This window comes from Malaclemys terrapin, chromosome 5 (assembly GCF_027887155.1).
Source record: "Malaclemys terrapin pileata isolate rMalTer1 chromosome 5, rMalTer1.hap1, whole genome shotgun sequence".
NCBI classification, from domain to species: Eukaryota; Metazoa; Chordata; order Testudines; family Emydidae; genus Malaclemys; species Malaclemys terrapin.
In genome coordinates this window covers 26,332,534-26,358,900 of record NC_071509.1, presented here as the reverse complement: position 1 = coordinate 26,358,900, position 26,367 = coordinate 26,332,534, and the positions used below count along the sequence as shown (strand labels likewise).

The window sequence follows — 26,367 nt, the reverse complement described above, 5'->3', positions numbered from 1 at the left end:
GTCGGCACAGGGAAGCAGTGATATGTATTTGTAAAATAGGAATTGGAAATGGAGGAATCAGGCTGATGTTGACTATTTTTCCTGCACATTTGGTTTAACAGCACAGACTCACCAAATAAACAAATGCATTGTGGCCAAGATTTTCAGATATAGGTGCCTAAGATTTGGCATCTACATACTTATGTAGGTACCTAAATAAGTGGCCAAATCTTTAAAATGGCTGTTCACTCAGTAGCTCCCACTGATATAAATGGGAAGCACCACTTTTGAATATCAGCCCATTTATTTAGGTACTTAAATAATGACGTGGGACCCTAACTGTAAGCAGCCAGATTTAAAACTTTGTAGTAACCAAAAGCAGTAAGATACATGACTGAAAGCAGTCTTTTGCAGAAGACTGAATGTACCTAGCTGTAATAAGCATGCAGACATTGATACAGCATATGGAGTATGGCCACTTCTATGTAAGTGCCAAGTATCACGAGAAACAGAAAAAACCCTACTTTTCCAGAGTGTAAAATAACATGATCATTCCCCGAATACAAGGAAAAAACAAATGAGTAAGTAGGCCCTTTTCTTAGCATTTGAATCAGCACGGTAAGAGGTTGCAAGGCTAGACACTGTGGCTGCTCTGTCAGAAGTGCAGGTGGGGCACTGTAACTCACCTTAGTTATGTATATTCTTATTGAAGAGTAAGTGAATCCCCAAGAAGCAGGACTGCCCGGAAGCAAAGCAATCCTCCTTCCCAGGCTGCAAAATGGCCAGGGAGCCGCTCCACAGATTCTGCTGCAGCCCTGAGGCAACAGATAGCTCCTGTGGGACCCCTGCCTTATTATGCAGTGAGCAATATCTATGGATCTGCACAGCAGCCAATCTACCAGCCTTACTCCCATTCCTTACTTGGGACACCCATGTCCCTAACCCCTGCCACGCCCCCAGACACACATATATGTCTCTCCCCCAACACACACACACAATAGCACTTTGGGAGTCCCTGCAGAGCTGTGCACAGGTGGTGCACACTTTCTCCACAGGCTTCCCAAATCTTCCCTCCCTGTGTCAAAATGACTAAGATTTTCAAAAGCTACGAGTGATTTTGTGGGGCTCAGTTTTTAATTATGTCGCACTTAAGACTTCATAGAAGGGCCTGATTTTAGGAGGGATGTGCTCAACTCTTTCTGAAATATCAGGCCCCTGTTTGTTATCTTAAGTTGGGCACCAAAAACCAAGGCAACCAAAATCCCTACAGAGCTTTTGAAAATCTTGGCCCATTACTGCATCAGTTCAGTTTAATTTGGGAACTCTTGAGAGCTCTGACTGTCATGTGTAGTTGGGATGGAGTTTAATATACTTTACTATTTTTTAAATGGGCCAGTGCTCCATATATGCCAGTGGCAGAATTGCCATTGGGTCAAAGGCTTTATTTTTATTAACATGCCTATTTCAATTGAACATGAGCTACAAATTATGGAACTCATTTTAGGGGACTGTGTTGGGGGGTTTAGCCCACATCAATCCTGAAAGGAAGCTCAGAAAGAGCCAATTAGTGTGATAGGCCCCACATGAAGGGAGTAGGCTGGAGGAGCAGCCCCTGATTGGAGGATGAAACTCACTTGAGCAGGTATGGGCTGGGCTAGGATAAAGCCAGGAAGCTGACAACAGAAAGGGCTGTAGTGAGGACGTCTTCAGCCACACTCTGTACATTAGAGAGTAAAGGAGGGAACCCAGGAAAAGAGTAGGAGCCTGGTCCTGAGGGAAGGGCATACCCCAGAAAGGGAAATCACACACTGACCTGCCTGTACGGATCAGTCACAAAAAGGAAGCTACAGCTCCTGGAGCAAAACAGGGGCCATCTGGAGTGAGAGAGAGGACAACAGGTGAAGAGACCGCAAGGGGAGGCACCAAATCTGGAAGAGAGCTAATCACCTGGAGGAGGCACAACCCGCAGTGAGTGAGAACCTCATGACAGGGACATTTTCACACTGGTTACATTCTCCAATACTAGCACTTGCAGAGCAATGATATATGTGTGTGTGTATCTGTGTGTCTCTAACCCAAATAAAATGAGCAAATGGGAGTTGTGTTGATGTAGTCTAAAGCTGATAACAAGAGTAAATGTTTCCCTTCGTTCTTTAAGAGCTATACTAAAATGTCTCAGTTAAAAAAAGATAGACTCTAAACAATATCAATATCATGCTTTATTACCCCTTTGTTTTCTCTAGCTAAGACCCACTGTCTGAAACATATTTCATAGTGATGTTTTGATCCTCTCTGTTGACAAGGTTTCTAAATCCATAATTCTATTTCTACTGTTATCGTTTTTATTATTTCTAGAAAAATCCAGCAATAGCTTTTCCCCAAACATTTGCAGAAGTATCTGAATTTGTATTCTAACACTTTTGCCAACCGTTTCTTAAGAAGCTGATTTTGTTTAGTGGAGCCCTAATAAAAGGAATCCCCTAATGAGAAACCATAGCTGAAAGCTATATTTTCCATTCCTTTTTAAAAAAATTGTAAAGACAAAATCATATTGGTTGGTCATGATTTTATTAAATGGGCTAAACACAGATTATTCCTGCTATTCTTCCAATGTTATCGCTAGAGAAATCTTCACATCTGGCTGCTTCTATTAACAAATGAGAAGGAACCAAAATAGCCAAAAATACAAGAAACACTATAGAGGCAGAAGTCTGGGCTAGTGGCTTGGGAAGCAAGAACACCCAGTTCTTATCCTCCATGGACTCTTGATCCAAAGAAAAATCTTCTTGGCCACTGACTTCAGTGGCCTTTATATCAGGCACTTTGACCTTGGGCAACTCACTCAACTCTCTAACCTCAATTTTCATGCATGCTTAATTCACTTTTGCCTTCCTCACAGAGGTGTCCTGAGGCTTAATAGGGTGATGAGACAGACTATTGAATCTGGCAGAATAGATGTACATTTGGGCCCCATGAGAGATTCACCCCAAATGAAGGTAACAGCATTGCCTGAGTGTTCTGCCAGGAAAATTTGTACCTAGAGCTCTCTAGCATAGAATGTGGAAAAACAGTGCATTCCCTCATAGGTGCTGGAACTGGGGGTGCTGCCATGCCCCTTGGCTTGAAGTGGTTTTAATTATATACAGGGTTTACACTTTGGTTCAATGGCTCTCAGCACCCCCACTATACAAATTGTTCCAGCATCCCTGCATGCCCTGGCCTCATTGCCTAGTTGGTACAGTTCACCTTTTGGTTCCATTGTAAACTTTCTGGGCCTCTGGCTTAATGTTGAAAGATGGTGTGTAATGTAGAACTAATATTAAAAAGCATAGGGTATGTCTCTAATTACTGTTATGTAGCTCTTGGCATTATTTGATGTGTTGCTGTCTTGAAGTGGAAATTGTCTTCAAATGAAATGCCATTCCCTGACCAAGCAGCAACTCAATTAAGGGGGAAGGAATCGAGTTTGGATTGGTACTTCTAAATCATTAATGGTGAACAGACATGACTGCATAGAAATGGAGCAGTTCATAGCAGTTACTAGTCCTGACAAGCCAGCCAGACTCAATGTTTAGCAAGGCATCTTTTTAATAAGGTAAGATTGCTGATGAAGAAAGGCAGGCTTGTCCATTACAAAAGGAACAAGGAAGAGATTAGTGAGAAGTAGCACAGTGACCTGAAATGTGGAGAGAGAGAGAGATTTAAGATGAAGCAAGGTCAGCAGAGCATACTTTGAGTGGCAAAAAGAAGGAAAAAAAAGTGAGCATTCAACTATTATGGTGATGAGTGCTATAAAAACCTAGATAGACATGAAACCCCTATGAAGAAAAGCAAATCCAACCAGGTACAGAGTGAATCATTCTGAATATTCAACTCTACTTGAAAACAGGCACTGTTTTCATCGATCTAACAGCGGCATACGTGTGGTGTGGCACACGGGCCTGCTCGTGAAGGTATCACAGCTCCTGCTACCTTGGGTCACAGGCGTCATTGAACTGTTCCTCCGTGATAGGCAGTTCAGAGTCCATATAGGGGAGAAGAAGAGTGCTTGGAGACAACAGAGCAATGGGCTACCCCAGGGCTCCGTGTTTTCGCCAACCCTGTTCAACCTTTACCTCAATGACTTGCCAACAGAGTCACAAAAGTTCATTTATGCAGACGACATCTCTTGCAGTACCCAGGACCAGACGTTTCACGAGCTTGATGCCACCTTAAACCGGGACACGATCAAGTTAGCTGACTACTGTAAGACTTAGTGCCTGCAGCAAAGCATCATAAAAACAGTCTCCAGTTTGTTCCATCTTCGCCATGCCGGCACAACCTGAGAACTGAATGTTTATCCGAATGGCCAGAAGGTGAAGCATGAAGTAGAACCGGTCTATCTAGGTGTGACCTTAGACGGCACACTGAGTTACTATGCCCACCTGACAAAGACAGCAACTAAAGTTAAGACGTGCAACAATCTTCTTAGCAACCTGGCAGGTTTGTCATGGGGTGCTCGTGCTCCAACTTTGCAGATGTCAGCTCTTGCCACCTCATATTCGGTGGTATTTGGAGTCGATCGTCACACACCAAACTGGTGGATACACAGTTACACGTCACCAAGCGCTTAATCTCCAGCACCCTGCGTCCAACTCCACTCCCATGGCTTCCAGTTTTGAGAAATATTGCTCCTCCTCATATCAGACGAGAGGTTGCCACTGGCAAGTTACTGGAGAAAGTATGCGCCAACTCAAGCCTTCTGCTGCACAATGAACTTTTTAAACCACCAGCTGCACGTTTACCGTCACGTCACCCATTCTGGTCTCATCCGCCATGTCAGGATGTAGGGCGGAAACACTCTGGCGAGAGGAATGGATATCTGTTATAATCCCCAACCAGTCCCTCGTCGTCGACCCCACAATTTGCCCGCCTGGTTTTGACCTGCCCCGTCGCCAGTGGTGCCTGTTGAACAGGTTCTGGACCGGGCAAGGTCTCCATGCAGCCAACCAGTATCACTGGGGCCTTCATGACAGCCCTTTGTGCAGCTGCAGTGCAACACAGATGATGACGCACATTGTTGAGGAATGCCTGCTGACTAGGGTCCGCGGTGGTCTTCGCCTAGAAGAACTGCATCACGCCACTGAAGATGCTATTGCTTGGCTAGACAACTATGCACACACTAAATGATTCAACGCCAATCAAAATAAAATCTCACAAGTGTGCTCAAGAAACCTGTGTTTAAATCGGAATGGAAAAAATGACTGGGATTACAGAGGACAAGTAAAGTAAATATGATCCTACAAAGATCAGATCCAGATGCAGAAATTATTGGATGAGTCTTAGGACTGTGTTATGCAGGAGATCAGACTAGATGGTCAAAATGGTCTAAAAATCTATGAAAAGTGCTGAGACTCCTCCACTCCTGTTGTTCTCTCTGAGAGGAGAGGGCCCTTAGCCCTTCCCAGGAGGGATTCAGCACCTTGCAGGATCAGGCCAACAGTATCCAAGTACGAGAGCGTAGAGAATTATAGAGAATGACAGGAGGAAAAGAAGAAAATTGCATAATAGCCCCTTACTACACAAATTTAAGGGTGATGTTAGCCTCGTGTAGTGGCTGCACTGAACACACCCAACTCTGGTGTCTGAAGAGAGGAATAAATGCCACAACTGGATATTGGACTAGTAGCTTGGAAGTGGAACAAGCTGAGAGATCTGTACACATAGGAAAAGGAATGCAAATTTATGGCAAAATTCTTCTGTCACTTATATATGAAGCAAATCATATTGAAATCATTGGGAGCCATTTAGGCATCTGAGGGTCAAATCTGATTCCTGCATGTTACAGCTGTGTGGTCATGGCACTATAGTTAATAAGACTGAGTAATGTACATTTTCATTAGCATTTAGAAAAACCTAAATTCTCTATCCTTAATGTGATTTCCAATTATAAATGTTAGTTAAAACCTAGGAAATTCCAGCGTGGTGTCCTTATCCCCTTCATCCATCTACACGTTTATTAAAACAGACCTTTTTAAAATATATATGATTTACATTCAATCAGAATGGTAGCACTAGGCCACAAAGGATTAGCTGCTGGTGGAAAATTTTGAAAAACGTTCTTTGGAAAGACCATTCTATTTGCATAGCAGAGATTTTTCTGGATTCCTCTTCTCCCTTTTATTTAAATTAATGGGAGCATTAGTGTGGAAACAGGATCTGTGCTGCTTAGGAATTCAATGGCTCCCCCTACTCATTCTTCAGATAAAATGGCTTGAGCCATGGAGTTTATATCCAAATCCAACTCTCTGAGTGGGTAAATTTCAAGTTCCAATGCAAGCTTGGTTCCAGTCATCAAAGGGCCCAATACTCCTCACTGCTTTCTATTCTATTTAGCTTCTTATACAGCACCCATCACCATGGCATCTGGGCACCTCCCCAGATAGCCATGACCATGAAAAAAGGGCTCTTTCTTGACTGCAGCATAAGACTTTGCCATCTCCTGTTAGATTCAAACTTAGTCACAATGATACATGCATGCTTGGCTCAATTCTGTACACCAAGGTATGGAACTGCCTACCTTAAAATCTACAATTGGTTAAGAACAAAGGAGCCAATCAGCTCAGTGACACAGGCCACTGAAAGCTTATCACCCCACTGTCATGTTGTCTTACTGGCTCCCCATGGAACATTCGGTTTAGCTAAAGAATTGGATCATCATCTTCAGACACTCCATGGGCCTGACCAAAGTTACCTGGGGAACTGCTGCATACCACATGATCACAATTTCCTGTGATGGCTACCTTCCCCTGGAAAAACAGAACGGTCAGCCTCAAGAGTGAAACTTGTGTACGCAGGAGATGGAGCTTTCTCAGCACCTGACCTATGAGTCTGGAACACAATCCCAGAAGAGATAAGAACGGCCAGGAGCCTCAGGAACTGGAGACCAAAATGCAAGCCCACTCCTTTCACCTACATTTCCCATAATTTACCCCCACTTATAAAAAATTGCACCCATGAAAAGAACAAAAGCAAACCCCGTGCAAACTAACCAAAAATGTAGTCCCTGATGACTGGAGGGAAGAGAGTGAGAAATAGATATTTTATGTGTCTGCTTTATAATTTGGAGAGGAACTCTGATGGTAGGGTACTGGGGGCCCTATGAAAATGATGTAGCTAGATGGTAGTGGATATTCCAAACTGTGGTAATCTCTTGACTACTCAGCCTCTGGGGAAAGAGTTAATAACTTCCATTTCCTAGTGGACACGTGTCTCAAACCATCATGAACAGCCATGCTTACTGTCAGGTTACAAAGTGCATCTGAAGAAGTGAGCTGTAGCCCACGAAAGCTTATGCTGAAATAAATTTGTTAGTCTCTAAGGTGCCACAAGTACTCCTGTTCTTCATGCTTACTGTGTCCTTATTAGCATCTCAGCAGAGTTGACATGGGCTGCAGAGACTGAACTACAAGGGGTTCCTCCAAGCCAGAGCTGAGGCATATTGATAGAGCAATGTGGAAGCATGCACAGCTGCTATCTGGGCTTGGTTTAGTTGGTAGATACATAGAAGATTTCAATGGACAATTGTTCCAACAACTTCTCTGTATCTAGATACTTACATGGCCTTCATCTCCACAGGATCTGAGTAGATCAGTCATTAATGGATTTTATTCTCTCAGCACCTCCATGAGAGAGGCTAGTATTAGCCCTATTTTACAGATGGCAGATTAAGTGACCTGCCCAAGATCACACAGGAAGTGTGTGGCAGAGCCAGTAATTGAACCCAGATCACATGACTCTCAGCCATGTCCACTGTACACTAGTCCATCTGTTCTTCCTCTTTCCTGGAGCAGACCTTCAAAAATTCTAGATACAGGAAGTACAGCTGCTGAGTTGGTTCCAAGTGTCGGGGGGAGAGGGCGTGTTCTGCTTCCTACAGGTAGTGAGGAGCTCAGTTCTCCTCTGTGTATTGGACATTTCTCACTGGTGGAGGCTGGTTACTGTTTAAGAGTTGGAGCAGCTGTTTTGTCTCTTGTTTGTGATGCACACTCCTGTCCTGTGTCAGGTGTTTCTAGAAGGGCAGGAAGATAGATATGACATGGGAAAGGCTGTAAAAGAATGTTTACAGCCACTTTCAGGCTGCAGCTAATAGCTGTTTCTGATTCCCTGGCAGTCTGTTTTTTCTAGAAAGGAAGAAGGAGTGATATTGTCTAGGCCATCCAGCCCCCACGTGTTTGTTGTCTGTCAGGCAGAGTTTATATTCACACATTTATGATCATGTGCAGTCAATTTAGACTTTCACATACCATAATTCTGAACCTTTCTATTCTTGTGATACACACTCTGTGGCTCTCGTGGGTCCACAGTTTTGATTACAGTGCCTGCCTGGCACACCAGAGGCAGCACAGATACACAACATTAAGCAATTTGGTACTAATAAGCAAACACAGCTGAGTTTTTCCCCTGCCCCCAAACCACTTCTAAAGCCACCAGAAAACAATACCATGCCCTTCCTTTCAGGAGCCAGGAAGTGGGGGGAAAGGTAGAAGAGTCACAGAGCAATGATGGATTGCTGTTGTGGGGTTATGTCATACTGTCTCATGGCTTTACATCACTACATGTTGACAGTGAGCTGCGGCATTGCATACATCAACAGTGCAACTTCAAGAAGTCATGTCATTATATCCATCCAGCATCACAAAGGGCCTGATGACTCATTATTATCCCTTTGTAAGTCCTTTGGCCAGTGACATATTACAAGGTCACTGAGATGAGGGAGAAGTCTGGGGAAAACATGGTACAGCTTGTTAATGAGCCTGTCTTTCATAGCTTTTTTTTTTTTTTTTTTTAAGGCCCCAAGCTCAGAGCTCCAGGATGAAGGTGGAGATGGAGCACCCCAGCCATGCTGGGAGGATAATTATTGCAAACAGCTCTACATGTGGTTGCAGGCAAAGCAGTGTCCTACTCCCCCATAATTTCCTTTGGGTGTGGTCCTGGTAGTGGGCAGGTCAAAGCACCTGCTGTGGGTAGTCCGCTGACTGCCTTTCAAAAGGAGAAGGCTCTTGCTCCCAACCTCACTCTACCATTGTGGTCATACAAAGCAGGCTGGGAAATGTGTCTTTGCTTGGAATACCTTTTGGCAGGCTGACTGCTTCTGAGAATAATACACATATGTAAGCAAGAGCCTGGAGCAATTTATGAACCGGAACAAAGAGCATGACTTTGATAGGCTAAAGAGACGATTGCCCCGTTTAAACTCCACAGAAACTTATTACCCTATAGATCTACGGGAGATTTTAGGAGCAGCCTCCACTTTGCTTGTATACTTGTTACAAAGGCCATCCCTAGACTAGAAAAAATAAATAATACTTTAACTAATACATTTTTAAACAATAGTGTAGTGTATCAGGTCATGCTTAAAAAACGGTTCTCAGATGACCAATTTTCCTAGTCTGGATTGAACCTTAATGCTAATTATGCATTTATGTTTCATTTTTTTAAATGGTGGAACATCACTTGCTGTTTTCATTTACTTCTTCTCTTGAGTCTTATTTTGCTTTGTCTATTCCCATGGTAAGCCTGAGATCTCAAGGCACTGTAGGTCACAGTATCACAGCATCTGATCTAATTTGTCCCTTGACTTCCACATATCAGTATTTCACATGTTAGTCAGTCTTTATGTGCACCTGAACCCATTATACTTGATTGTAAAGTGTCAGTTGATGGCAAATTATATTCGCAGACATTTACTGAACATAATTACTCAACAGGAACCATCAGCCTGAATCAATTATCTATGGTGTATGCATGTTTCCCTGAGGATTTTAAGAATGGGTAGGAGTAAATGTCATAGGTTTGCCAACAGTGCAAGACAGTATTTAAGTATGCAGGGCCATTTCCACCAGAATTTTATCTGTAATGTTAAGCTATAGGTAAAACAGATCTATCAATTGTATTGAATTAAATTAAACAGATTTATTTGATTACCTGGTAAGCTAGTGAGCTACCAAAACACACACGTTAGTAAGCAAACACAATGTTGGGAAGTGATGTAGCGTATAGGTTATAGTGGTATAGTATGATTCTTGTTGTTTTTATTACAGTAGTGCCCAGAGGACCTTATTAGGGTTAGGGCTCTGTTGTACTAGATGCAGTTCACACATATAGGAGGATACAGTTTCTGCTCCAAAGATCTTAGAACAGGGGTAGGCAACCTATGGTACATGTGCCAAAGGCAGCACGCGAGCTGATTTTCAGTGGCACTCACATTGCCCGGGTCCTGGCCACCGGTCCAGGGGGCTCTGCATTTTAATTTAATTTTAAATGAAGCTTCTTAAACATTTTAAAAACCTTATTTACTTTACATACAACAATAGTTTAGTTATATATTATAGACTTATAGAAAGAGACCTTCTAAAAATGTTAAAAGGTATTACTCGCACGCGAAACCTTAAGTTGCAATGAATAAATGAAGACTTGGCACACCACTTCTGAAAGGTTGCCGACTCCTAGCCTAGCTTAGAATCTAAGATCCTGATCCTGCAGTCACACTGATAGATCCTGTGTTCACATGGAATTCCTGACTTCACTGAGTCCCTATGCTGGCTCAGGTATCTACCCTCAATGAGCACCTTGCAGGATTGGGGCCTAAAATAACCACACAAAGAAGAATAGGAGTAGAGATTTGGTCCCATAAAGGGAGAAGTGCCAGAGACTGCAGGAAGTCCACTAGAAACTTTGCTAATGCTATTGATTTTACATGGAAGGCACTCAGATACTACAATGATGGGCAGCCCTATAAAACCCCAAGAAAGATGGATAGCACTGCACAGCTGTCCCTGTTGATATACACACAAAAATTGCATTGTGGGGTAGTTCAGATGGGTTATCTAAAGATCAACATTAACAAAGTCTAGAAAGCTAAAAGTTAAGAGTTAAGGCAACCAACAGTACATACTTCCGCCCAGAAGCAGATGCCTCAACACTTACGTAACCACCATATGCCAGAGAGACTGTACCTCCTCCGTAACTCTGCCACATTAGGGTGGGTGCCTTCCCATTTATTTGAAAATCCTCAGAAAATTCAAGTTTGGTTTAGAGATTGTGTGTTGAATGTTTTTGCATGCAAACAGCTTGAAGCCATATGCTGACTGGGGAGCTGGCCACGAGAGCCTGCCTCTTGGGTCCTAATGGACAGTGGGAAGTGGTTGTGGCAGATGTACAAAAGTAATTTCAGCACCACATGCCGGGGCGAGGGAAAATTCTGATTATCCAAGTGTCTGGAGTGGCTCACAACTGTGAGTGCCTATCTTAGGGGAGACTGTCAGAAAACAGGGTAGACACCCCAAACTGGTGGCATGTTCAGTAATTAGATTTTACCAAGCCAGTACCAAATGTGAACTCCTGGATCACTGTACCAGTCTTACCATGGAGTCACAGAGTCCCCTAAGATGTTCCAGTCTATCTTGCTACCCAGACAAACGGGACTTAATGATAAATGGTCACTTACACCAAAGATCACATCACATCAGGTTGCTCCCAGTCCCAAGAGACCAATCACTTACCCCAGATCCATTGGTACTCTAGATCTTACACCAAAGACAATGCTGGCAGCCAATTCTATAGTAAACTAACTAAAGATTTATTAGCTAAGAAAAGGAAATGAGTTATTGAGAGGTTAAAGCAGGTAAAATATATGTACAGGTGAGTCAGTCTATAATTCCAAATGGTAGCAGTGATATAATAGCCTGCCAGTTTCCCAAAAGTCTCTCAGGGCTACCCAGAATAACTCTGGGGATCACCATCTTCTCATTCGTTAATCTGTCCTATTAGAATCCAAACAGTCCAGACATGAAGGATCTTTCCTTTAATCCATTCTTATCATATAATCATAGAATCATAGAATATCAGAGTTGGAAGGGACCTCAAGAGGTCATCTAGTCCAACCCCCTGCTCAAAGCAGGACCAATTCCCAGCTAAATCATCCCAGCCAGGGCTTTGTCAAGCCGGGCCTTAAAAACCTCTAAGGAAGGAGACTCCACCACCTCCCTAGGTAACGCATTCCAGTGTTTCACCACCCTCCTAGTGAAATAGTTTTTCCTGATATCCAACCTGGACCTCCCCCACTGCAACTTGAGACCATTGCTCCTTGTTCTGTCGTCTGCCACCACTGAGAACAGCCGAGCTCCATCCTCTTTGGAACCCCCCTTCTTTCCTTTAATCCATTCTTATAGCTGCTTCTCAGAGAAAACCAGGTGACAGTGTCACTACCCGGGTGGGCTTTTCCTTTGATGATGGTGAGTGAGAAATGCATCTTTGACCTCTGATCTTCACTAAGGCTAAGATTTAGTCATTGGGATTTTTAGTAAAAGTCATGGACAGATCACAGGCAATAAATAAAAATTCATGGCCCGTGAGCTGTCCATGACTTTTACTATAAATACCCCTGACTAAAACTCAGCAGCTCCTGGTGTCCCAGGGTGCCCCCGTTCTGGGTGACCTTGAGTCACTGCTGTTTTGGGGGCCAACAGCTGGCCCCTGCTTCGGTGGCAGGGGCTGACTGTCACCCGCTGCTCCGAAGCCCCTGGGGACCGCCGCTGCTCCGGGACTGCCGCTGCTTAAGCGGCCTCCGGGGCCAGTGGCACCAGCCGCTGCTCAGGTGGCCTAGGGCCAGCTGCCCAGGGCTGCCCCACAGCAGCCATCTGTGTGGAAGTCACGGAGGTCCCAGAAAGTCATGGAATCTGTCACTTCCAGCTCTCCATAACAGACTCACAGCCTTTAACTTTTCTGTTAAAAGTTCATTTGCATTTCACAAGGCCTCTTTCTTGTCTGATGGGTTATTTAGTTACAGGAGTATTTACAATGTAAATGTTTGCTATTGCATTATAACAGGATACAGAGAAGTAAAAACAATCCATGTAACATCCCATTAGTTTTCATGATGTTTAAACACCAAATACACTCTGATATAGTTAACAATTACTTTTATCTATACTAATACACAAGTGAATGTGATGTGCCAGCATCACACTAACTCAATTTAATGTAAAATTATTGTTACATCAGTTCTGATATATTTAGCTATGACACTGGAATGCCTTTGTTATCTGTGCCTTTAAATTTCTATGAATCTGGCACAGGGATAGCAGCCATTTGGCTCATAGAGTTGCCATACTGTATCTGTTACAGAGGAGATACGGTGTTCTCTTATGGAGACTTTACTGCTGTTCATTCTTGTTGTAATTTTTCCTTCATCTAAATTAAAACTCCCTCCAAGTGACAGTAAATATTTTCCTCTTTGTGTATGGAAATGCAACATAAACACACTTGCTAATCTAATAAGAGGATCATCTTTTGCTTTGCTATAAGATCTAAATAATACTAAAACCCAAGAAATGACAAGGATTTTTATACTCCTATCATCTGATTGGTCAGTTTGTATTCAACATGGGAGATAAGTCAAAATTTGGGGGAGTTAGTGAGGCAAATTGAAAGCAACCTCAGCAGCAGAGTTTGCATATTTCTCTGTTTCTGTCTCTTATTCCTCAAACTGCAGCTAGCTATAAAAGCTGGCAAATGAGAACTAAGTGCAGTGATGCAGGTGTAAGGCCAACAATAAAATTCAGTTATGTCCTGCAAAATACTCCCAGATTGTTCAGTTTCACAAATACTCAGAACAGCAAAAGCCACTTCCTACAGGGAAAAAAAACTGCTAGGAAAAGGCAGACAGAGAATTTATCAAGTGTTTTTGTATCAAGCTTAATTCTTATGTTGCACAGACATCAAGCCCAGACATCAAGCCAACCTGCTTATTGTCCAAGAAATCATATTCACTTATTGATATTTTCTTCTGTTGCAGACAACCATTGTCTACAATTGATGGTAAAATGATGGCACAAAAAATAATGGGGGAAGGTTTCAGAGTGGTGCATGTAGCCCATTATTTTGATAGGATATGCACATACTGTAGATCCTGACTATTACTTTTCAAAAATTGCCCTAATATTATAGTGTGGGTACCCTTGTGGGTCTGTATGAGCTTCCAGCGGAAGTAAACAAAGGATTGCTGTAGCACATAAAAAGCTCAATTCACCCCCAGCTTAAGCTTGCATAAAAACTCGAGAATGGTGCTGCTGGAAATGAAATCTGTACCTCTGGCAGAGTCTTAGGTGGGGGTGGAAAGGGGGTCATTGGGCCATAAGACTGTGTAGACTGTCGGTCCTTCATCAGTTAAGACTGAGCCGATCACAACACATCTTCCAGTCTTCTCTCACCATCCTTTGCCATGTTTGTCCATATCTCCTTGTTAAGAAATCATCCCACCTCTTTGGAGGCCGACCGCGTGGCCGTTTCAGTTCTCGCGGATACCACTCAGATATAGCTGCAGTCCATCTGTTGTCACTGAGTCGGGCCACATGTCCCGCCCACTGCATTTTGCTGAGCCTGCTTTCGACAACAACATCTCCGACTCCAGACTGCTGCCTAATTATTTCATTGGGGATGTGATCGTGGAGCGAAATGCCCAAAAATATTCGTTTCATTGCCCATGTGTGACAGACAGTTGATGTTCTTCAGTCTTCGTCAGCGACCATGTTTCACTGCCATATAGCATCGCTGGAAGCATGGTCGAGTTAAAAAGATTCACATGAGTTGTTTTGCTGATCTTTCCTTGGAGGATGTCCCTGATGTTGTTGAATGCGCACCATCCAGGTTTTTTTCTGCGCAACAATTCACCTTTCTGATCGTGGCGCATGTTGACTTCCTGGCCCAAATAAACGTATTTGTCGACCTCTTGGATCTGCTCTCCTCCAAGAGTTATTTGGTTTCTTGGCAGAACATCCAATCTCATATATTTCGTTTTCGACTGGTTCATTTTTAATCCGACTTGACTACATTTCGCGTTCAGTTCTTTAAGCATTCTCTCAAGCTGGACTGTATTTTCAGCTATCAGCACTATATCATCTGCAAACCTGAGATGGTTTAGCCGCTCACCGTAGATATTAATCCCACCTTTCAGGTCTGCTCTTCGAAAGACCAATTCAAGACATGCTGTGAATAATTTTGGGGAAACTGTATCTCCTTGTTTCACACCTTTCTCGATGGGGATTCAGAGGGGAGTATCGAACAGCGATATATCCATGCTGCAGCCAGAGTTTGCTTCCTTTAATAATGTGATATATTTTGCGCTGATGCCCTGTTCTGAAAGAGCTTCAAGAACAGTGTTAGTCTCCACGCTATCAAACGCCTTCTCGTAGGCCACGAAGGCAATGCACAAAGGGAACTTGTATTCCCTCGAACGCTCTAGTAGTTGGTTTAGAGTGAAGATGTGGTCTATCGTGCTGTAATTTCTTCGAAAACTGGCCTGCTCTCTAGGTTGCTGTTCATCCAGGTTTCGCGACAGTCGATTTGTTATTATTTTGGTGAACAACTTATAGACATGCAAAAGCAGGCAGATCGGGAGATAGTTCTTTAGATTTTTCTCGATCACCTTTCTTCTGCAGCAGGATGGTATTGGACTCTTTCCAACTGGACGGTATCTTCTAGATTTCCAGGTAACGGCTGAACCTTTGGGCAAGAGCTTTCCAGAGTTCCTGACCTCCCGCCTTAAGCACTTCTGATGTCAGACCATCCTTGCCTGGAGCCTTCCCCTCTTTCATTTGATGGACTGCATGACGGACTTCACTGATGAGAACCGGGAGTATGTGTTCATCGGCTTGTTGCAGTGATGGCATTGGGACGTCTATACGGGATGCAAAGAGCTGGGTATAGAAATCCCTGCAGATTGCCTCCATCTCTGTTCGATCCATTACTTATTCTTCAAAGCCGATAATGATGACCTATACAATGCCAGTTCCCGTTTGCATTTTTTGAGACTTTTTACGATCTTCAGCAGCCTTTAGGAGCTTTTCGGTTCGAAAATTCTCAGTCTTTCTTCAGCTTCATTCGTATGAGCTTGCAGATAAGGGAGTACTCAAGTCTGTCTGCCATTTCTTTTCATTTTCCTTCTCTTCTCCAATAAGGTCTTTGTATTCTCCGAGATTCTTCCACTAGCTCTTTTTGGTCTTTCACACTCAGCTGATTTCACGCACCATTCCAGGCTCTTGCTGAAGTTTTCATAGTCGTCGTCGCAGTCATCCAGGAGGATCCAGTCTTCCTTGGAAATGTTTTCCTTCATGATTTCCTCTTTGAAAGCTACTGGTTGGTGCCTTCTGTTCGCCATACACAGAGCCTTTTTCTCCACCTTCACAGTGAACGTGAGTCTGGCTCTCAGTAGGCGACGATCACTACATGATGGCACGACTGAAATATCCTGCACAATGCATCATCTATCGATCAGAAAGTAATCAATTTCATTCTTTGTCTTCATGTTCGGTGCGATCCAAGCCCATCTTCTGTTGGCCTTCTTTTGGAACCAGGTGTTACCAATGAACATTCTCCTCATCTCTGCCAATATAGCTAGTCGTTCTCCTCACGCGTTTCGGGCCATAAGCTGACCTGCAAAAGGATGAGAACCCCTAATGGTGCAGCAGGGTTAGTTGGTGCAGGCAGCTGTACTTTACATCTGCACTTTGCCAACGGGGTTGCTGAATTTGTCCCTATTACTTCAGTGTCAGCAAATTCCAAATATTTAAACCTGTAAAGGTAAATCACAAAACGTGTCTTTCACATGAGATTCCTCACTGAAATGTAAATCATAAGCCCTGTAGAAACATTTCCTTTAGATTATATATCACTGATTCAGAGCAATCTGGATCATTTGGTAAACAGGATGCATGCAAACAATATTAACTATGTTTTAATATGGGTAAATGTATATATCTAGGAACAAAGAATGTAGGCCATTCCTACAGGATGGGGGACTCTATGCTGGGAAGCAATAACACGGCTCTACAATGTTTGAGAAGTCGTCTGCTTCAGAGATAAAATGTGCCATTTATTATGTATTTTGATGTGCTGAATTCAAATATGACAATTAAAACAACAGATTGGCTACTGTTTCTAAGATATTTAAGTTTTTACATTTTATGTCTATGTATATTGTGTAGATAGTAGAGTTTTAATCATAAATTGTAAACCTAGGTCTTTTCATGTGTTTATGGTTGCTTTACATGATAATATTTCACCTGTCCTGTTTATGTAACACTTTAAAAATCAGCAAAAGGGTTATATAAATAAAATTTATTATGAAACAAAAGGCAAAAAACTATTATGTACATAGTTTAGTCCTATTCAGTGTCTACTCAGCGCTTCTTGGCTTGTCTCTTGTATTCATTAAATGGAGCATCTCTTGTCACTAGTGGTCCAGCAATAGTCTGCAAGCATTGATGGGCTCCATTTGCCCTGATAGCGTTTCTCCATTGTTGCAATGTCCTGGTGAAATCGCTCGCCGTGCTCGTCACTCACTGCTCCGCAGTTCGGTGGAAAAAAGATCTAGATGAGAGTGCAAAAAATGTATCTTTAGTGACATGTTGCAACCAAGGCTTTTGTATGCCTTGAGGAGGTTTTCCACCAACAACCTGTAGTTGTCTGCCTTGTTGTTTTCAAGAAAATTTATTGCCTCTAACTGGAAGGCTTTCCATGCCGTCTTTTCCTTGCCACGCAGTGCATGGTCAAATGCATCATCTCGAAGAAGTTCATGAATCTGAGGACCAACAAAGACACCTTCCTTTATCTTGGCTTCACTTAACCTTGGAAATTTTCCATGGAGGTACTTGAAAGCTGCTTGTGTTTTGTCAATGGCCTTGACAAAGTTCTTCATCAGACCCAGCTTGATGTGTAAGGGTGGTAACAAAATCTTCCTTGATTCAACAAGTGGTGGATGCTGAACACTTTTCCTCCCAGGCTCCAATGACTGTCGGAGTGGTCAATCTTTCTTGATGTAGTGGGAATCTCTTGCACGACTATCCCATTCGCAGAGAAAACAGCAGTACTTTGTGTATCCAGTCTGCAGACCAAGCAAGAGAGCAACAACCTTCAAATCATCACAAAGCTGCCAGTAATGTTGGTCATAGTTTATGCACCTCAAAAGTTGTTTCATGTTGTCATAGGTTTCCTCCATATGGACTGCATGACCAACTGGAATTGATGGCAAAACATTGCCATTATGCAGTAAAACAGCTTTAAGACTCGTCTTCGATGAATCAATGAACAGTCTCCACTCATCGGAATTGTGAATGATGTTGAGGGCTGCCATCACACCATCAATGTTGTTGCAGGCTACAAGGTCACCTTCCATGAAGAAGAAGAATGGGACAAGATCCTTTTGACGGTCACGGAACATGGAAACCCTAACATCACCTGCCAGGAGATTCCACTGCTGTAGTCTGGAGCCCAACAGCTCTGTCTTACTCTTGGGTAGTTCCAAATCCCTGACAAGGTCATTCAGTTCACCTTGTGTTATGAGGTGTGGTTCAGTGGAGGAGGATGGGAGAAAATGTGGGTCCTGTGACATTGATGATTCAGGACCAGAAGTTTCATCCTCTTCCTCTTCCTCGTCTGACTCAAGTGAGAGTGATTCTGGTGCATCAGGAACTGGCAGTCCTTCTCCGTGGGGTACTGGGCGTATAGCTGATGGAATGTTTGGATAATGCACAGTCCACTTTTTCTTCTTTGACACACCTTTCCCAACTGGAGGCACCATGCAGAAGTAACAATTGCTGGTATGATCTGTTGGCTCTCTCCAAATCATTGGCACAGCAAAAGGCATAGATTTCCTTTTCCTGTTCAACCACTGGCGAAGATTTGTTGCACAAGTGTTGCAGCATATGTGTGGGGCCCACCTCTTGTTCTGATCTCCAATTTTGCAGCCAAAATAAAGGTGATAGGCTTTCTTAACCATAGTGGTTATACTGCGCTTTTGTGATGCAAAAGTCACTTCACCACAAACATAGTAGAAGTTATCTGCACTGTTCACACAAGTACGAGGCATCTCTGATCACTTTGGCTAAAGAGAAAATGTGTCCCTTTGCAAAATCAAACACTGACAAATAAGAGAGCATGACACTGTATGATTTCTAGAGCTGATATAGGTTCAATTTGTTCAGCCGAGTGATGTAAGCTTCGTTATGATTGCATCATCCATGACTTCTAGAACTAACATGATGCAATTCATATCATGTATGACTCAATACCAGCTTCAGATTGCATCATTCATTGTTTTGCCTAAAAAGCAAGTACTGTCCAAACCCAGTCATAGATTTATTCATAGATCCAGTCAAAGATGTATTTTAGTCATTTCTGGTTTAAATTGAGATCCCTTCCCTTTATAACTCACTTATCCTCCGCCATTCCCAAGTCAAGGGTCGTATATACTGATCCAACAGCATATCTTGAAAACTTGAGCCAATCAACAATTTTAAGCATCATTTTTGTTCTCAGTGACCCAGAATTAGTAAAGTTTGACTACATTTATTTCAGAAGCATTTTGGCTGTAGAGCAGTGTAACTCTGAAAGATTTTGGGGTTGTGGTGGATAATCTGCTGAATATGAGCTCCCAGCTCAATGCTGTGGCCAAAAGAGCTAATGAGATCCTCGGATGCATAAACAAGGGGATCTTGAGTAGGAGTAGAGAGGTTATTCTATTTCTATATTGTGTGACTGCAGCTGGAATACTGTGTCCACAATTCAGGAGGATGTTGATAAACTGGAGGGGGTTCAGAGAAGAGCCATGAGAATGATTAAAGGACTAGAAAACTTGCCTTCTAGTGAAATATTCAAAGTGCTCAATCTATTTAATTTAACAGAGAGAAAGTTAAGGGATGATTTAATTACAGTCTATAAGTGTCCACATGGGGAACAAATATTTAATAATGGGCTCTTCATTCTAGCAGAGGAATGTATAACTTAATCTAGTAGCTGGAAATTTGAAGCTAGACAAATTCAGACTGGAAATAAGGCATACATTTTTAATAGAATAATTAAGCACTGGAACAATTTACCAAGAGTTGTGGGAGATGCTCCATCACTGACAATTTTAAAATCAAGATTGGATGCTTTTCTAAAAAAATTATGTTTTAGGAATTAATTTGGAGAACTTCTATGGCCTGTGCTATATAGGAGGTCAGCCTAGATGATCACAATGCTCTTGGCCTCCAAAAACTATGAATATAACGGACTCAACAGAGGGCAAGACCATCCCAACCTCTGATGTGAGTGTGCAGTTGCAGGGAAGGAAATGGATAAGTAGTTTTTTATCCTTTACTGCCAACACAGACTGCATGAAGGTCAAGAAGAATCACAGCCCCTCAGCTAATTGATCGTCTATTCAGAGACTCTCAAAAGTCTGAAAACCCTGAATCCAGAGTCTATCTTTAGGAAACATTGCAAATCCTTCCTCTTGGAGGAAGTCTTTCCACCATAAGTGATGCTCACAGTATGAACATTCTGTTAATCCCGAGTCCTAACAATCAAAAGAAAAAAATACCAACCCCAATCAGAGTTTTGGCACAAAAAAGGGAGAAGTGACAGACTCCATGAAGTCTGCTAGGGATTTCACTGTTGATATTGATTTTATGAGAAAGGCACTCAGAAGCACCATAGGTTTCAATGGGATTTCAATGGGAATTAAGATTTTCAAAAGTGCCTAATTCAGGGGTTCTCAAACTGGGGGTCGGGACCCCTCACGGGCTTGTGAGCTATCAGCCTCCACCCCAAACCCCGCTTTGATTTCGGCATTTATAATGGTGTTAAATATATAAAAAGTGTTTTTAAATTATAAGGGGGGGGGTCGCACTCAGAGGCTTGCTATGTGAAAGGGGTCACTAGTACAAAAGTTTGAGAACCACTGGAAATTAATAGGAGATAAGCACCTATGTGTGTCTGAAAATCCCATTTTTGCCTGTCTGCATCTTTAGGCGCCTTTAAAAATCTGGCCTTCATATACTGTCATAATGGACAGCAGTACATCTAAGATGCTAAAACCAGAAAAGATCATTATAATCTTCTAGCCTGACCTCTTGCATGAAAATTTGGAGAGTGATCTTTTGGCTCGATTTATGATTGATTGATTTTTGCCCCCTCCCGCCCCCGGAAAAAAAACCCTCAACCCTTTTCATGGGATGTGAATTGTGTTTCCTGGCCCAGCTCTAGTCAGTATCATTATTGCCATTATACAAATGGGGAAATAGAGGCACAGAGCAGGGAAGTGACTTGCCCAAGGTTGTCCAGCAGGCCAGAGCAGAAATAGAGGCTGGGTCTCCTAACTCCCTGCCCTGGGCTCTAGCCACTAGGCCATACTGCCCAGTAAATATTAGAGTGCTTGGAGCCTTGGATGGGATTCTTTTTTAATATATTGTAAAAAATCTGAATAAGTAAATGAATAAAATAGTAATAATAAAGATTACCCAAACATTACGCATACCAGTCAACAAATCTGTCCATTAATTTGACTATAAAGACCAATCAAATTCAGTCTTCATTTATAGGTAACTAAGCTGGACACTGGGAAAAAATATCCTCCACCATCACCACATTGTATATATAGCCCATCTTTCCAGCCTGATCTCATTAAGTGACACGCTAGCCCTGTGGGGTAGGTACGGGATGGAGAGGGATCGGGTAGCCCATGTCAAGTGGGGAATGCAGCAGCTCTTTAACAGCAAACAGAAGTACTAGACATGTTCCAAACAATATGTCCCCAGGTGAAACTGCAGGAGGAACTTATTTCAGCAGCCTACAATGAGCTGCATAGGAAAGTGGTCAGTCTAACAGGGTTAACACCCCCATTTTTTTTACCAAAAGTGCCACATGATATTTAAAGGCCTGGGTTTCAGTTTTGTGTCTCATCCGAACAGTGCAGCTCCAGCAGAGGGGGGCAAGCTAGGGCAGAGGTGCACTTTGTACCACCCTCAGCATGGGGCCCCTCCTTTGATCTCCTCTTAACATCACCCCCCCCAACCCCCCCCCCAGCATGCTTTGTGCCAGTTTGAATGCTTGTAGACTAGTTCAGACTTTTTGCTGAGACCCGATGTTTTTTGCTTTGCACTTTTCTTGAGAGGCTTTTTTCCTTTGACGTTGGTTTTAGAAACCCGGCTTCTCAGCTGGGTTCTCCTGATTCAGTGTTGATGGGCCAGCTATGTCTGTAGTAAGCAGACTCATGGCTGTAAGGAGGAGGATGTTCTGGAGTCTGTTGGCCCCTGGAATACTATCTCAGAACTCCCTAAGGCCAAATTGGCTAGGACAATATCCATTCTCTGGTCTCCCCTTAACCCATTCTCTGCTTGTCCTTATCCAATGCAGTCTCTCTCTCTCTCTCTCTCTCTCACACACACTCACTCTCTCTCTCCATCCATTCTGCACCCTACACCACCCCACCCAGACATTTTTTCCAATCAATTTTGTTTTGCTCCCAGCAATGTCAACTGTCTGCTATGGCTCCCCACAAATTAATCAGTTCAGCTCTGTCCTGACTCCCTCCTGTGCCATTCAACCATCTATTCTGTGCTCCCTTTCCCCAGTCAGTTCATACCTGCAGCCGTGATTAATCTCTTCTAGAATTGTCCTAAATTCTATCTTTTCTTTCCCTCCCTTACTGGTTCTATCTATATTTTTTCATTTCTGTGCTTCCGGCCTCAAAATTCCTGATAACTGGCCTGGGAATCAGGAAATGGGAGAAGGCGGGGAGCAGTAGGGTGCATTGGGACTTGTTGGGTAGGACTGCAGGCTGGGAGAAAACTGAGTAACCTTTTTCTCATTCATGCTCTCCACCTTCCAACTGCAATGTGGAACACCTGTATTTCATTGTGTTGTCAGCATAATTTGCAAATTATAATGGTTTTTAACTATAAAAGCCTGTTTTTAAAAGGATTTTCTTTTCACTCTGAGTGAAATCATTTGCCAAAGAAAGAAAACCTGGGGGGCACAATTGTGGTGCATTCTCAGGACCAGCATGCGAATTGCACCCTGTGGCAGTCGGTTGTGGACTGGATGTGGAATGGCCCTCTAGCTAGGCCCAGAATGATCCTAGTGGGCAACTGCCAGCAGCTCACTCAGTGCCTGCTCCCAGCAAACCTCTCCTGTTCCCCCAGTGATTTACCAGTGTTCGAAACAATTATGTATGGCCAGCGGTGTTGTCTCAACAACAAGTAGGTGCAATAGTTGTGAACAAAAAGTGTATCTAAGTCTTAGAAAGCTGCCACTTGCCTTAGATGACCACATCAGCTTTGCAGTTAGCTCTGGTCAGTTTTTAAAGCACTGGGAAACGCTGGGGTAATGGTACTACGTCATTTCTATATTCAAAGCATTGCACAGATAAACACGTCACTCTTCATGCACCCCTGGGTAAGTATGATCATCGCCCCCACTTTACCCATGGGGAAGAGGACAGAGCACTGCAGTGACTTACCCACAGCCCCTCAGTGAGTCAGACCTGCCAATTCCCAACTCTGTGAAAAGCCCTTCACACCACAGAGAAGTGCTGTTTGGCCAAGATAAAAAAGGCAGGTGAGTATATACCACCACAGTAATTCCCTAGTCATTTTGGTCAGCATAGGGGAGTGGGCGGAACCACGGCTCCTCCCTTGCATACTCCTTTTTCCTCCCTTCCCTTCCCACTCACTCAAAGTAGAGTGGGTATCGGGTAAGTTGTGGGCAAGCTAAGAAAGTCAATGAGATCAAACAGGTATAACTGGAGGGCAAAACTGGACCCCACGTGCAGTGGGAATATGTACATATCCCTAAGCCAATGGGCACAGTACTTTTATTCTTATATGATTATTTGTCCACAGTTAATATATGTATCATTTAAATCCCTGGTAGATTGAGAAGACAGCAGGAACAGAGTGGGCCGACGTCTAGTTTGGACAGGAGAGCATCCCTTCAAACACATGGAAAACTTCAGGATGGACGCAACAACAACCTACTGGGACATGGGTGCACAAAAGGCTGCAGCAGCTAGTTAGACACACATCTTGTTGCACAGTTTAACACCGAAAGGTTCCGTGAAAGCTCGTCTCTGTGCACAGCTTGATATTTCACCTTCCCCCCCCCCCCCCCCCCCAGGAAAACTGACTCCTACAAAAAGTGCAATCCCATTGCTGAGTACAAAGATACAAAGCACACAGATTGGGAGCTCAATTTACACAGATGACACTGTTTCTCTTTAGACTGTGCTACCAGAAAAATGACCATCAGCAGCAAAATAAAGGGGGTTTCTATGTTGACCCTCCTTTTGTAACATCTTCAAAATCCTGGAACAAAACTTGAAAGAATTCATTTGGACATAATCTCCAAGGTTGGCAGGTTTCTGGTTACCTGCAAGATACAGTTCTATGTCTGGGCCAGCATTGTCCTTAAAATCTTACATTATCAAATGCTAAAGGAAATACTCTGCTGTCTCTGTTAATTAAAACAATCTACTTAAATTGGAATATGGAATTTTGTGAGACTGCTAAACACAGCCCAAACCATTTGCCATCAAGGTCATAATGTATGTATACAATGTAAATATATTAATGTAGTGTGAAATAGACCAAATATCTAATACTTTCATTTAACTACCCAAAATGAGTTGAAAGAGTCGTAGCATGAATGTATTTACATTGTTCTTTAACTTTATGCATTCTGTTTGATAGTAGAAGAGCTGATCCTGGTCTCGTTAAAGTCAATGAGAGGTTTGTTGTTGATTTTAGTGGAAGCAGAATCAGACACATGGATAGTGTATTATTATGAAGGTGAAAGATCATAGGCTGCGCAAGTGAGAACTCAAAATCTGAGACCTAAAATTGTTAGAAATTTGCTCATGTCCCTAACATTTAGAGAGAAAGATGTTGTTATAAACTGTGAAAAAGTAATGTGTCTGTTTCCAGTGATCTGTTCTGGTTAAGAATTGTCTTGGATAGGGAAAAATACATCCACTTACTTAGGAGTAACACTGATACAAAACACTTTTTTTAAAAAAAATTATGGACACCTCCATATATTTATAGTATTTTCATAATTTGGTACATCCACATTTTGTTAATGCATAATTGTTCTGTGTTGTTGTTTTGATATTTTTAAGATCAACATCTGTAAGCAAATCTTCATTTTCAACTTTAAAAAAAAATAAATTAGACTTTTTGGAAGCGATAATAAGCATATTTTATTTAAAGTATTCTATTTTTATTGTATCGATTATAGCTTAATTTTTTTACACAAATCCTATTTGTTTTTTATAATTGAGTCTATTTTTAGATTTGGTTGCACATTATATATAATTTTTGGCATAAAACATTCATAATTTAGATCCTTGCAGCTTACAAGTCTAGTGTAGTGAAATAGAATGATTTTTAGATCTATCATCTGAAAATGATGTTGTTAATTGCTTAGCTGTGGCATAGCCTGGAATAAATACAGGATCAAGACGAGGAGCAGAGTTTTTCTGGGCCCATAGAGGGCAACTTTCATTGTCCAAAATAAACCTTTTTGCTTATACTTTTTTAGAATGACCTTGTTCTTGCTTAAAGTTTGTTTCTCTTGGGGGAAAAAGCACAGCTTGTACCATTTCATGTGGTTTCTAGAGACTTCCATATTCCTACTGTCATTTAAAGGAACATACAGGAAATGGTCCTGAAAGGACCCATATGAGTGACTTTACTTCTTTGAGTAGTCTCTTCTTTGAGTAGTGAGAGACCACTCACATAAGTAAATGTTTGCAGGCTCAGCCCTATCTATGATAAATATAGGTAGTGCATGAAATACTTGTAAAGTTGAAAAGAGAATGACCAATCCAGAACAATGGCTATACACATTGTAATTATGATTGTTTTGGGTGAAATTACATTTCTATTACCGTTGTCCATGTTTGGTCTGGTGCAGCATTGGCAACATAAGGGATTCTGATGGAATAAAATATAAGGAAAGTAATGATCCACTCTGAAATTTCTTTATAGCAAAATTTCTTCAATAACTAATCATATCATAAACTGAGGATTTTTCCTGAAGATGGAATTTAGTCAGCAGCAGGAGCATATGGTCTGGTCCTGCAGGGTGCTAAGACCTCAGTTCCCATTATAGTCAGCTGGAGGCAAGGGGGCCTGACACCTCAAAGGCTGTTGCCATGTGTTCAGTGTCCTGACACCTCAGGGTTGCCAGATGTTCAGTTTTCGAGTGGAACACCTGGTCGAAAAGGGACTCCGTTAAAAGTCCGGTCAGCAGCACTGTAAGGCTAAGGCAGGCTATTCTCTACCTGTCCTGGCACCACACTGCACCCCTGAAGTGGCCAGCAGGTCTGGCTCCTAGGCGGGAGGACCACAGGGCTCTGCACACTGCCTCCACTCCGAGCACTGGCTCCACGCTCCTATTGGCCAGGAACTGAGGCCAATGGGAGCTGGGGGGTGTGTGCCTGTGGATGAGAGCAGTGTGAGGAGCCTCCTGGCCCCCCTGCCTAGGAGTCAGACCTGCTGGCTGCTTCCAGGGCACAGCGCAGTGCCA

At 42.7% G+C, this 26,367-nt stretch overlaps 1 protein-coding gene across 2 annotated transcripts in view; it reads left to right on the top strand.

Annotated features, from left to right (window-relative positions):
* The window catches only part of STK32B (serine/threonine kinase 32B), a 278,502-nt gene extending 253,134 nt beyond the window's left edge, over positions 1–25,368 (top strand). For both annotated transcript variants that reach the window (XM_054028968.1, XM_054028969.1), the window contains one exon: positions 23,713–25,368. In XM_054028968.1, coding sequence (XP_053884943.1) covers positions 23,713–23,851 — 139 coding nt within the window. In that variant the 3' untranslated portion in view covers positions 23,852–25,368. The remainder of the gene's footprint in view (positions 1–23,712) is intronic.
* Positions 25,369–26,367: the final 999 nt, after the last annotated feature.